General features: G+C 43.5%; 4 protein-coding genes across 6 annotated transcripts; 2 read left to right on the top strand and 2 right to left on the bottom strand.

Annotated features, from left to right (window-relative positions):
* Positions 1-8: 8 nt before the first annotated feature.
* Positions 9-3537, bottom strand: amz2 (archaelysin family metallopeptidase 2). 3 transcript variants are annotated; one of them, XM_084342275.1, is made up of 7 exons: positions 3419-3537; positions 1987-2275; positions 1546-1719; positions 1279-1407; positions 814-977; positions 473-649; positions 9-213 (listed from the first exon to the last, which is right to left on the bottom strand). In XM_084342275.1, exons 2-7 carry the CDS (start codon positions 2273-2275, stop codon positions 55-57), a joined length of 1092 nt encoding a protein of 363 aa, XP_084198401.1. In that variant the 5' UTR covers positions 3419-3537; the 3' UTR covers positions 9-54. The 3 variants fall into 3 exon arrangements, with proteins under 3 accessions (XP_084198401.1, XP_084198402.1, XP_084198400.1); XM_084342276.1 differs by lacking the exon at positions 3419-3537 and adding an exon at positions 2627-2893; XM_084342274.1 differs by lacking the exon at positions 3419-3537 and adding an exon at positions 2623-2893.
* On the top strand, positions 3533-5796 carry LOC311250527 (protein VCF1). The gene is made up of 3 exons (XM_084342279.1): positions 3533-3672; positions 4090-4195; positions 4496-5796. Exons 1-3 carry the CDS (start codon positions 3656-3658, stop codon positions 4751-4753), a joined length of 381 nt encoding a protein of 126 aa, XP_084198405.1. The 5' UTR covers positions 3533-3655; the 3' UTR covers positions 4754-5796.
* A 699-nt stretch (positions 5797-6495) lies between these two features.
* Positions 6496-11240, bottom strand: tepsin (TEPSIN adaptor related protein complex 4 accessory protein). The gene is made up of 13 exons (XM_084343193.1): positions 11093-11240; positions 10559-10631; positions 10117-10208; positions 9893-9986; positions 9735-9802; positions 9561-9642; positions 9300-9371; positions 9007-9198; positions 8730-8916; positions 8531-8644; positions 8375-8453; positions 8146-8280; positions 6496-8052 (listed from the first exon to the last, which is right to left on the bottom strand). Exons 1-13 carry the CDS (start codon positions 11129-11131, stop codon positions 7468-7470), a joined length of 1812 nt encoding a protein of 603 aa, XP_084199319.1. The 5' UTR covers positions 11132-11240; the 3' UTR covers positions 6496-7467.
* Positions 11241-11386: 146 nt separating this feature from the next.
* ndufaf8 (NADH:ubiquinone oxidoreductase complex assembly factor 8) lies at positions 11387-12798 on the top strand. Its single transcript, XM_084343194.1, has 3 exons — positions 11387-11655; positions 12267-12377; positions 12462-12798. The coding sequence occupies exons 1-3, from the start codon at positions 11575-11577 to the stop codon at positions 12480-12482; spliced, it is 213 nt and encodes a 70-aa protein (XP_084199320.1). The 5' UTR covers positions 11387-11574; the 3' UTR covers positions 12483-12798.
* The last annotated feature ends 6 nt before the right edge of the window (positions 12799-12804 follow it).

Raw genomic sequence — 12804 nt, forward strand, 5'->3', positions numbered from 1 at the left:
CAAAATTAAGGTGCTGATTACTAATCAAACGGCAGCAGAAAGTGGTACTGAAGTTCATCTTTTCTCCAGTATGTCCAGGCACTTGCGGAGCCACAGTGCCGATGTGTGAAAGGCTTCAGTGGGTTTGGGATAGTGCAGCACAGACTGACAGGCAGAGGCCTCCTCTGGTCTGGATGTTTGTCTCTGATCCTCCTCCATCCAGCGCAGTAAGGACTATTGAACACAGATAAACATTCACTTATTGGAAAAAAAACAGCCGCTTCTTTGTAAAGGAGATCACATGTCACAATGAATTACTTAAGTGTTATTAAGTTGCGACAGTCACAAGTACCGGTAATGTGCAAAACAAAAGAAATTCTCAGAAAAAAGTTGTAATACTGACTGGAACTGAAACATATAATTATGGTGAAAATTCACTGTCATTGTGAAACAGTCAGATTTCTGTCTATGAAAAGGTTTTTGGTTTTTTTACCTGGTATCTTTTAGCTATTTTGAAGCCAATGGCGACCTGCAGCTTGCGAAGGCAGATGGGACAGAAATCCAGGGGCCTGCGATCAGACTCTTCAAGGTGGTTTGAACCCTGCATGACACAGTTCAACCACTGGCAATGCTTTACTCCAAACATATGGCCGATCTCATGGGTCATTGTCTGGAAAAAAAAAATTTAACATGAGGTTTTCTGATCGCAAAAAGAAAACAGGAGTATTGACTGTTTTATCAGTGGTAATGATAAAAGTAAAGATAAGAAGGACCTTTGGCAAGAGGTTCATAGTACCAAAATTGAGTGAGTGGAGGAGCATGTTTGATAGAAACCTTGCAGGATCGAAGCAACAGGGTGCTGGTGATGGGTGGAGTGTAATAACCGTCAAACACAGAGTAGTCTCCCTGCTTTGGCAGAAGTCGTTTCTTTAGCCTCCCAGCATAAGTTCTGCTGTAGAAGTTGTCATCATACCTGGCAAAGCTGAAAACACCCATTCCTGCAATAGTGAGGATGCAGGTAAGGAAATGGATTGCATGTAAATGACTTTGGCACCACCTAGTGGCAGGTCTACCACATTACACCATCAGCGGTAGCATTGACGATCATAAATGAAGCCATGTTTACTGATTCTGTCTTTGAAATTGTGCTTGTCCTGAACATATCAAAGTGTTTTAACATCAGATTTACTCTGGGGTGATACTCAGTGGAGTATTTCTATTAAGTGTAGTAGCATCTATCCTTAATAATCACAGATAGAGTAACATTTTCTTTGTTAAGGCATTGAAGTAAAATCTCACCCATACTAAGAGAGGCCTGTCCAAAGACAAAGTTCCAGGACTCTTTAGGGTAGAGGTCAATCATTGTGATTCCAACAATGCAAAAAGCATCTTTTGGTTTCCTGTTCCCCAGGAATCGTAGCAAGTCACCTAAATTTCAGGAGAAGACAATAATGGCAACGCAATATCATACAAGGTCCAGTTGGAGATCAATGCATTTCACTCCTAATACTCAGCTCCACATGAAAAGTAGCCACCCAGGCCCTAAGATTTGCCTGAGGTACTTACCAGTGAGGATCTGCAGGTTGTACGAGTTGCTGTTAACTCTGAAGGAGCATCCTGTTTCAGCTATAGTTACTGCTGGCAGTAACTTGACAGACAGTCCATGGAAGAAGGCCTGGCAGTATTCTCTGAGCCACTCCACATACTGGTCTGTCTTTGCCCCGGCCTCCCCAAAAGAACCTACAGGAAACACAATGTAGAATTAAGGCCAGCCAACCATGTAACATGCTGCATGCTGAGTCCAAAAAAACGACTGTATGTCTTGTCATCTTTCTGGCAATTGGTGACATGTTTACTGTTGTGGTCATGGGTACGTGGGATGGAGAAATACTAACTATGCATGTCCTTTCCTTAAAAAATGGCTATTTTATCAGGACCACTCCCACACTCTTCACAAGGACTGATGATTACAGAGGCTCTAGCTGCACTAGACACAAACATACTCACCTATGGTTTGGATATAAATTGTATTGTGACTCGCATCGGGGGTCTTGCGGTAAGGGTCTCTGTAAAAGCTCTCAAAGTCTTGAGGTTCCTCAGGGTGAGCGGGGATCCAGTCTGAGTCAGAGTGCACTGTGATGGGTTGGAAAAGTGAACCTGGCTGCCCCGGGTGGAATCCTTCCTCCAACAATTGCCTTTCTACTTTTGTGTACTTGCTGTAAAGTTTAACCAAGTCCTGACGACTGGAGACCAAAGCTGTTTGCAGCGTCTCCACAGAGTGCTGGATCACCTTCATCTGCAGGAGAGATAACCGTCATCAACACGGTGACATTTTCAACATGGCTTTGATAGCATTTCTTCTACTCTGAACCCCTAGAGCTACCTATGGATGCTTATGAAAAAAATAATTCAAATGAATTATAGAAATGAAAATTTGATTATAAAGACTAAATGTATCCTGGTTATACAAACTTTATAGAAGCCAAAGGCTGTTAGCAAAGGAAAGTCTATGTGACAGAAAATATTAGACAGGTTACAAGCCCACATACTGGATGGAAATATGATTTATAACATAATACAATACAGTACACTGAGAGTATTCAAAGTAGCAGAAGTGTGTAAGTAGATAATAATTATACAAACCTGCCTGGAAATACACTGTTGATCTATTTCACATACAGCAAAGAAATAAATATTAGACAGCTAATAGTAGAATTTCTTGTGAGCTTTGCAAACTGCACGGCATAAAAACACGTTGCAACACGTCCGTTCGACAACAAAACAAGATACCCTATCAACACATGTCTTTAAGGACAAAATGTATCAGCCTATCATTCGTAAGAAATGATAAAATACAGATAATTTGCCCCAGTGTACACATCTAGTTCGCCATAATGTTGATACCGGAAGTCGTTTCCGCTTTCTGCTGATGACGTCAGGTAAACAGAGGGGCGGAGCTCTTGACTTGAGTCGACATTAATGACAAGCCAAGAAGACAAGCTCACTGCTATGGCATAACGAGCCCGGCGTATCGGCTAACCTACCTCGACAGCATTAAAAACTAATGTATTTTTAACTTTACTCACTTAGTTTCCTCGTGTCGGACTGCTGTCAAGTACAGGCAACAGTTAACCACAATTAACAGCGAGTGGACGCAATACGAAAGCGGAAGAACTTTCTGTTAGCATAGTGCGGCATTAGTTAGCTAAAGTAGTTAGCCGACAAGTAGCTGATTTAACGTTTCACGGTAGCGGCTAGCAGGCTAGCTTGCTCCGTGTGCTGTCATGCCCGGAGTTCTTCGAGATTTCACTGCGTAAACGAGAATACCCAGTCGTTAACGTTAGCTGGTTAGCTTTCAGACGCCCAGCAGCAGTTTGTACCAGCGCCGAGGCGTAGGCAGGGCGGACAGGACTTGGAGCAGTGACAGGTCTGAACTCACCCACAGCTGAGGTTGGTGCTTTCCTACGGCGACCTGTGCTTCAGCCGTCTGGAGATCGGTTACTCGCACAGCCTAGACTCTCCGTTGAGATGAGAGGGAGCTTGCCGTGCTGAGTTTCTGCGAAATGGTCGTGGAGCTGTAACATAGCCAAAGCTTTTAAATAAGATATCTCAGTCCGGCTCACAAGGAGTGTCAGCGTTTCTCTTTGCCAAAATAACATCCGTCAAGACTGCAGAAATGCTGACTGACAACAGGTAAACTGACCAGAATAACCATTTTAACATATCTTTATCTCTAATACAGGCTTAATATTACATATAATTCTACATTTAATAATTGTGGCACTTTATTGAAATAGCTAAATTACATGTCATATTATCATTACAACAATGTAATATCCACACTGTATGTTCAGTCTCTTTATAGACCCCAGTCAAGGTATGTTAATCAATGTGATTTCATAATGGGAGTGCCACATGTCTGATCATGTAACTGCCTGAGTGTGAGTTGCTATTTTTGGTTCCTCTTCATGTTCTCTCTCTTTCTCCACTCAGTCCCCCCCCCACCCCCGCCTGCATCCTTCACGTCACACTCTCTTTCACTTTAATGTGCTCTCTACTGTTGTCTGCACTCACAAAACTCTCTGTTCCTTCCATTTCTGATTTGCACAGGAAACGACACCGTAGTTGTGACAGCGAGGAAGACCAACAGCTGAGTCCTCAGGCCAAGAGATCAGGAGGAGGTCCCAGCCTGCTCGTGTCAGATCTGGACTCAGAGGTGAGACTAACTTGATGTTTACGTGCATCTTGAGACCATCGGACAGACATAGGCCCAGATTTTATCTGATTGTTGGAGAGGAAAAGTCTTTCTGCTAAGGTCATTTATGTATTTATTGACTTTACAAGATGATCTTTATAGACGGAGCAAGCAACCTGGCATCATGCATATAAATACACGTGACTCTGCATTCACATGCAATGCACCACTGTCAGAAACAGCTCAGAATGTTTTATTTAAAGCTCCAGCATCCATCCATGAAACTACACTTCAGAGCCCATCTGTGTTCTGTATTTGCAGTCTTCCAGCAGCGACAGCAGTAACGGGATCAGTAGTCCAGAGACAGCAATAGTGGTTACCACCAGGCCGTGCATACACAGCCAGAACAACCGCATCACCCAGTCCTCCCCCAGCCCGAAGCCTGAAGACTCCGCTATTTCCTTGCAGCACGGTTTCCATGGCGACGGCAGCAGTCTCTCCTATGACTACATCAATAGAGTCCTGAGGGAGGCGCACTTCAGTAGTCTGCAGACCAGAGGACGTCCAGGCTCGACATGACCGTGACCTCTGACCCCTCCCCTGACCTTTGGTCCCTCGCCCATCAGTGCTGAAACTGCTGGCTCCTCCTCGAAAGCCTCAAGTGACACACTCGAGTCAAGGGGAAGGGGGATGACATGTGGGGAGGTTTACAGATTTTTGGGCGCAAAGGCTCATCCCCACCTCACCATGTACCATTTGTCAAGACCATAAGCACATCCGCCTTTCCATGGCCCAGCCACTGTGGTTTTCTGTGCAGTATTGATGTGTAAGTGTGTTTGTGTGTGTGCGTGTGTGTGTGTGTGCACGCACCCTGTGCACTTTATAAAGAGATATTCTCTTTACATGCGTGCGTTGATGCGTGGACATTTTCATTGGTGCTAATCACAAGAAACGTGTGATGATCCAAAGTGCTTGCAAAACTAAATAAAGCTTAGCACTTTACTCGATAACTCCTCATTCTGTTTACTCTCGACTGGGTAAGTCAGTCGCATGTTTGTATCAGTGAAGTGGGAGTTGTAGTGATCCATTTCACAAAGGAAGTTCATCCAGGTTAATGGACTCACTCCCAAGGAGCATAATTAAAACAATCCAGTAATAACATGTTGGGCCTTATTTGCTTTCACTATCTAAATGAATCAATAATGTTCTGGTGATGGCAGGTCAGTGGGTTGAAGGTAATGGAACACAAATTCCTCATGAGCCTCGCCACCAAAATCCAACCTCAGATTAGACCCCGGCTAATTATAGAGCCCTGAGAGCAAGCACTGAAGACTGCGGCACAGACGACGTCACGCTCAGCACAGTGCTTCTGACAAAAACAGCCTCAAGAAACAAGTGCTCTGAATCAGTTTGTAACCACCTGTTTACTTCTTTAACATCTTACACATTGTGTGTGTGTGTGTGTGTATGTGTCGTAAGCCTGTCAGCCATACTTGATTATGTATGGTATAATATGACCAGCACACTGTGTTGCAAATAAAAATGAGAGATGTGAGAGTGATTCATATTTTATGTAATTTGCCAAATCATTTGACATTGAAATAAAGCGTTGCTGAAAGTAATGTCTGCAACATGTCACTGATAGCATTCAGAATTCTGACACTACACGCAGACATTTCATGCACTGGTACACTTTGAGATTTTGGGATATTTTGCTGCCATAACATGTCTTTTTTCAATGGTCAAAATCCACATTTAGGTGTCCTAGAGATGTATGTAAATACAAATGTGAAGCTAGAAGTGATAGTGATAATAGTTATGTGATAGTGAGTTAGTGATAATAATATGATGAAAACCTTTTACTCTAATATGTAAACAAAATGAAACAAGATCGTTTAACCTGGCTTTTAAACCCCTTTTTACCTGCAGTGTTTGCCCTTAAAGGTGCAATATGTAAGAATTGGCCACCTGTTGAAGTCATCCTCAAAACAAATAGGGGTACGCATATCGCCCGAATAACAGCTAACTGCTGCTAATTGTAGCTGCTGTTAGCTCAGTTAGCATTGGATCTAGTGGTCTAGACTGGGAGCTCAATGCTCCAGATGAGCGTTGGTGTTTACACAGCTAGCACAGGAGCTTTGGACCAGGGAGGGCTAGCTGGTTAGCATGCTAACTTCTGTGGATATCTCTGCGACACAATACATAGATATCATTATGTTGAAACTGTTATTTCTTCACATTCGATTGATAATTTTTGAATGCTTTCAACTACAACTCTTACATATTGCACCCTAAAATACATTAAACATGACTCACCGATGTAGTAGTAAGTGCTGTAGCAAAAATACAGCATGTTTTATTGTTCATCAGCATGTGCAACAGCATAGCTCGTGTTCACTGAAACAAAATACATCAGTAGCGTTCGTTGTATGCTTCATTAGGTTGGATGACCACCTGGGCGTGTAGTTTGTACTACATTCCACAGTGATCAATGCCACAGTACAGTAACTGAAATAACAATGGTGAGATAGTGAATGTGATCTGCTTTTCTTTTTAATTACACGAGCAGCCGTTGAAATGAACCATGAAATTGCAGATATTTTGCATTACGCTGATCGCAGATGTTTTATCACACATAGTTCCACACATTGGTTATGCACACAGAACATCTCAATATTAATTAATTCTTCCTAACAGTTTTTTTTAATCTTAGACATGCACTCTGCCACCACTCTCATGGGTATGTTTTAATCAATGCAGGATAGACGTAATAAATAAGTTGTAAACTAACACTCGATGACGTTAACATTGACATAATAGCTAAGTACCCAAAAAATATGGAAGACAACTCTCATTTGTAGTTTTAAGTGTCCATAAGAAGAGCAATTGTAGTGCAAATTACAAATTGAGGTTCAGGACGTGCTGCAGAGGCGTTAAGAATAACTCAAAGGAAAACCTGAGATAAAGCAAACTGTTATTCAAGACAACCATTCTTAGTAAAATACTTCTGAGAAATTCAAGCCACACAGCTTACACACCAGTCCTCACTTATGGCAGTTGAGGTGGATTGCACTCATCGATAATCTCGTTATCTGTCTGCTCATTGAACACAACTTCTACGGAGGCACCATACAGATAAAAACAGAAAACCCTACTATGACGTGAATCAGCTGTCTTTATATATTGTTATAACCTAACAGATCTGATCTTATAAAATTAAATAGATTTCTGTGAGGATATACATGATGACATCATTGGTTTAACTCTTAACAGTTCCAGCTGTAAAACGTTGGTCAAAAGTTGACGAATGAGAAGGCCGATACTGGTTGGCTGCTATCAGATGCAACTGAATTGCAAACTGAAGGAGCGTCATCACTGGTGATGCTGATACAGTTCTGCACAGCTGGATCCTCCCTGAAACTGTCATCCGTCTCTGTCTGGGACGTCTCCCTTTGACACACGTGCCTCCCCTTGGTCACCAGCTGCATACCGCTGAACAGGGACAGTCTGCTCAGACAGGGCTGCTCGCTTTGAGGTAAAGGGGAAGACCCTGATTCCTCGGCAACCGATTCAACTTCAGCAGTCCTAACTGGCTCAACCTGAATGGGAGAAAGTTTCTCCTCATCATCCTCATTCATCAGCTCCCCTGAGGAGTCTCTTTGGGCTGGACTAGAAGAAGATGATGGGTGATTTCGTGGTGTGTGTGAGATGTCAGGCTGATGATGGTTGAGGTTGCCAGCAGAGTGTGTTGGTAGTAAAGGATTCAAGTATGTAGATTTGGGAAGGTGATTAGTTGTTGCCTGATGGCTGCTGTTGGAGGCATCCTGCCGGGGAGCGTGTGCAGATCCACCCATCAGAGCCTCAAACTGTCGCAGGATCTGGTGAGAGCAGATAAGAACAAAAACATTTTGAGCATCTATAGTTCTGTCCAATCATTCTTTGCCATGTGTAGCTTTCTCTTTCTCTCTTACCTTGGTGGCTTTGTTGGCCACAGGTCCTGGAGCTCCCTCACTCAGCTGGCGGAGCCTTCGCTGTGTAGCTCCAAACATTTGTTCCAGAGAGAGGAGGTCAGAGGTCAGGAGGCATGATACAGCACACAGCGCCCGCTGCAAGATTGGAGGAAAACAAAGACGTAAATGTTAGGATTGCATAGTATCATACAGAAAACCTGGATTTTTAGTAAATCCTGAGCATTGTTACCATCTTAACGGTGTTTGATGGATCCTGAAGCTTGCTTGAGAGCAACTCCAGCACAACCTCGCAGTTGAGAATGGAGCACCTGACAGATTGAACAAAAATGTCAACAAAAAATGGGGTTGATAAATCTATTCTCAGTCTGATTATTGATGCACTGACTCTTTGATGAAGTGCTGGCTCTCTTCTCTGGACAGGAAAACTCTGGATCCTTCAGTCAGTCTGCTGATGAGCGCCACCTCCTGGCCGCAGTCCCCTAACTGCAAGGCCTCCACCCTGGACACCAGAAAGCATGAGAGAGAGAAATTATATGGAGGAAGTGAGCGTATGTGGGGTTCATCTTATGTTATCACTCACTCACCGATCTGATAGGTCCCCACTGCTCTCTCTACTGGCCCCTGATTGGCTCCCAGTACCGGCTGACTTGCTGCCCACGGAGGCCCTGCTGTTAGCTGCAAGTTCCTGAGAGGAGTTGTGAGAGGAGCTGTTGCCGCTGTCGGTCTCTTCCCAGCCACCTCCTACCTGTCCTGGGCACCGCTGGGTCATCGCTGTGGAGAAAAAGTTGTCCCAGGTGCATCAAGAATCAAGCCTTTTCTTCATTAACACAAACCAAGGACGCCAACACACCAACATCTCACCTTTTGGTCTGCGAGCAGGCAGGTTATAGGCACACGCAGGCACGGCCACCTCTATGGGTGCAGACGGTGCAACTACGGCCCGGTAATGGTTGTCATGGAGACGGATGCCCTGCTGTTCGGTTGGGGGGAGGACAGCGCTGGCCACTACCTCTGCAGCTTTCTGGATCTTATCCAGCAGTGAGTCACTGCCAGCTGGAAGGGCAAAGAAACAGACATAAAAAAATGTACAAAGATGAGTTTGATTGGATTTGTGTTTGTGTCCAGTGTGTGTGGTGTTTGTGCGTCACTCTCACCTGTCCCCTGCTTCCCTGGACTGTATCCAAAGCCCTGCATTCCTGACCTTTGGGAGGTTCCTGAGCCCATACCTGGACAGAAAGACACAGAGGACCTATTGTACTCAGGGCTTTGAGTTAACAAAATATAAAGAACCTTATGCAACGCATTAAAATTAAATAAAGTTGCATTACGTAGTTTCGGGAAAGATATTTTAAGAAGAAGAGAAAGATCTTCATTGACTGATTTGTTATGCATAAACGGTCCTTGTTAATACTCACCCATTGTTGGGGGAGCCAGCTCGAGTGGAGAGACATCGCTTTTGGTGGAAAATGCATCTGTGAAAAGCAACCTGGCCACTTCCTGCAAGTAGAAGATGTAAAAATCGAGTGTGTTTTCCAAGATGTCACAGATTACGTTATTGACATAACGGTCAAATAAAACCTGCGTCTCACCTGTGCTGTATTTCTCACTTTCTGGTACAATGCTGTACCATGGATAGGATCAGGTGGGCCGCTGTAAACTTTACAAGCAAAACACCCATGAGTGAGCAAATATTCAGGTGACGGAGTAGTGACCAGAGTTTAGCGGAGCTACAAGAGCGATGTCTTACCTGACGCTTGCTGGATAAAGGTGGAGTTCCTTCGGAGTTCTGTGAGGAAATGGTTTGAGCCATGACCGCAAAGGTGGACAAAAATCTTGAGCACCTGGAGCAGACACAGACAGGACAGGGAGGAAAGTCCACAACGTTTAAAGCTTTATACATTACGGCTACATGGCGCAGCGCTATCTCTTACAGACAGAAACCTACAGACAGAATAATAACACTGTTCTCACCTTGAGTTTGACATGACAGGACTCCACCTGCAGCCTCTCCAGAAGGTACTCCAATAAACACTGACCACAACCTGAAGACTCATGGGAGATTTCTACAGTGTGATGATGGTTAAGGACATTAACATAGTGTAACAGACTCAGTATGTCTGATCTGGGTAAAGTGATTCTTCCTTAAAACATTAAAACGGAAGATGTGTCATCTAGCTTTGCTATATGACATCATGAGCAATGGCTTTCACCCCTTTGGACCCTATGTTCACAGTGACACCCTGACATTTCCACATTATTGCATATTAAAGATGGCATTTTAAAGCATCCAGCTATCAGCTAAATCAAGTTCTGTGCACGTCACGTAAGCCATATATTATATTTGAAGTACACAGTATAATCTTCAGAAGCTGTAACTGCTGACTGAACCACCACATTGGCTGCCAAAGGATACTTCCAATCTCTTGGAAAAGGTAGCCAGGACAGGGGTTTTCATCATCTGATGTAGCCTTCATCAGAGTAGGGACCTTCAGTTGGTGGAAAAGATAATGTGTGATTCTAAATAACAACCAGTTCAAAGCTGACAGTAAGGGACTGTACTGCACCCCTGAGAACTGTACAGCCCACAAACCATCGGATTATAACAGAACTCCTTGTACTTGATGGTAAAACAGATACTGTCATGGACACAAACGTGGCATGACACCAGGTCTCATTACCAGGTCAAAGTTATAGTTGTACCAGTGTTATAAGCCTGTCTGCTGCTTTTAGCCTTCAACGAAACAAGCTCGCAGGCCACTTATAAGTGGCATTAGCTAAATGCAATTAACAAATGTGTGTCTTGCTGTTAGCTAGCAGGCTAGCAGCAAGCTGATGGCACAACTTCACATATTCAAAAAGCCACGTTAACGTACGACATATTCGTAACGCTCCCATTAGCAGCTGTTAATAGTTTCCACAAATACTAATGACTGTTAACAGCACTTACTTTCTGAAGAAAAGCTAATCGTTCCATAAATGTTGCCATGATTTAGCAATCCTGGCTGCGGGTTACTCATCTTCTTCCTAGGGGTACGAGGGGAAGGCGGGGCTCGTTGTGACAGCTAGCCAATCACGGAACAGCAAGTAGCAACCCTAAAGTCTATTGGCGTTCTGCTTGCGCCTGGGGTCAGAGAACAGCGAATCAAATCCAGGAAAGCTACAGCCGACGCTTTGATTGACAGAGAGATGAGCGAATCAGATTACACAATATTCCATAGGACGTTTCCTTGATGACAGGGTCAACAATATGGCACTCTCCATGGGCTACAGAAATGCTTCATGTTGTAGCGTTAGTTGATGACTATTTTTAATGCGTATGCTTTGGAAATTTGCGAGTATATTTAACAATCCGAAGCAGAGTCAGTTTGAGAATTTATCGTGCTCGTCAGTCGACTTTAGATGACCTCTGTTAACGCCTGAACAGCGACCATGTCTGGGTCAAACGTGTGGAGTCGCAGTCGAGAGAAATTGAGACATTTCCCCGAACTTTTTGCACAGTGTGCTGAAGAGGTAAGTCATGGCTTAGTAAGGGAAACTATGTGACAGTCTGCGAATGTGCGAGGAAATTAGTTAACTTTACATTCAGATTAGCTAGCTATGCTATGAAAAATAGACCACATGTAAACATCAATCGTGCTGTTGACTGTCTATTGCATTCTGCTCTCTGATGCTGAAGGGCTACTCAGGCACTTCATTATGTGTGTGTTTTAAATTGGATTCATTGTTAATTTAATTTAGTTAATTTAGATTGTTGCAATGGATGAGTAGGTTGAGCTTGTCTGTCATCAGTCAATACAGGGTTGCACAGTGAAATGCAGCTACTTTTCTGTGCTGCACAGAGAGAAATTGTATGAATAAAATGAAAAAGTTAAAGGGGCAGTATGGAAGAATTTTAGTTGAGAAAAAACAAACAAAAGAAAATCAACTGCGTGTGAAGAAATGGTGGTTTTGATGTTATGATGTCTAACTTTTATGTTGCTGAGATATCCACTGAAGTGACCATGCTGACTAGCTTGCGTCCAAAGCGCCTGTGCAAGCCCCCACACTACCCTGCTCCCCAAGATCCCAGCCCAAACCGCTAGCCACGTTTTCCTTATCTAATGTCAACTTCTGTGATTCAGGCAGCGGTATATGGGAAGTGTGTAGCAGCCACCACAACAAGCAGACAGGAGCTGCAGAAGGACCTGTGTGCTAAGGAGTTTCAAGCACTGAAGACCTGCTTTATAAATGCAGTAAGTGACAAGGACCCTCCCACTGGTGTTACATAGTTGGGATAGATGATTATCATTGAAAAGTTGTTGTTTTTTTTATTACAGGCCAAGAAAAAAGCCAAATGAATGGAAACTGTCCTGGCTTTGTTAGAGTGGACCAACCTCAACTGTTCAGTGCTGTGGGAGAAGACATTAAGTGCCAAGTGTTTACCTGCGGAGCTGGAAGCATATTGTTATATCTTGATGATGACGCAACACTTTCTACTTGTAACTGTCAATGAACTGAATAGGTATGGCCATTATTGACACGGAGACTGCATGTTACTGAAGCTGAGCAAAGCCATGTAGTAGTTTTAATTCTTTCATATGCAAGCCTGAGATATTTCTGTTCTGTACAGAGGTGAATAAAATCTAGCTGTCATCTGTCTTAAATGAACACAGACATGGC

The sequence above is a fragment of the Pagrus pagrus genome (genome assembly GCF_965226575.1).
Source record: "Pagrus pagrus genome assembly, chromosome: 21".
Classification (NCBI taxonomy): Eukaryota; Metazoa; Chordata; class Actinopteri; order Spariformes; family Sparidae; genus Pagrus; species Pagrus pagrus.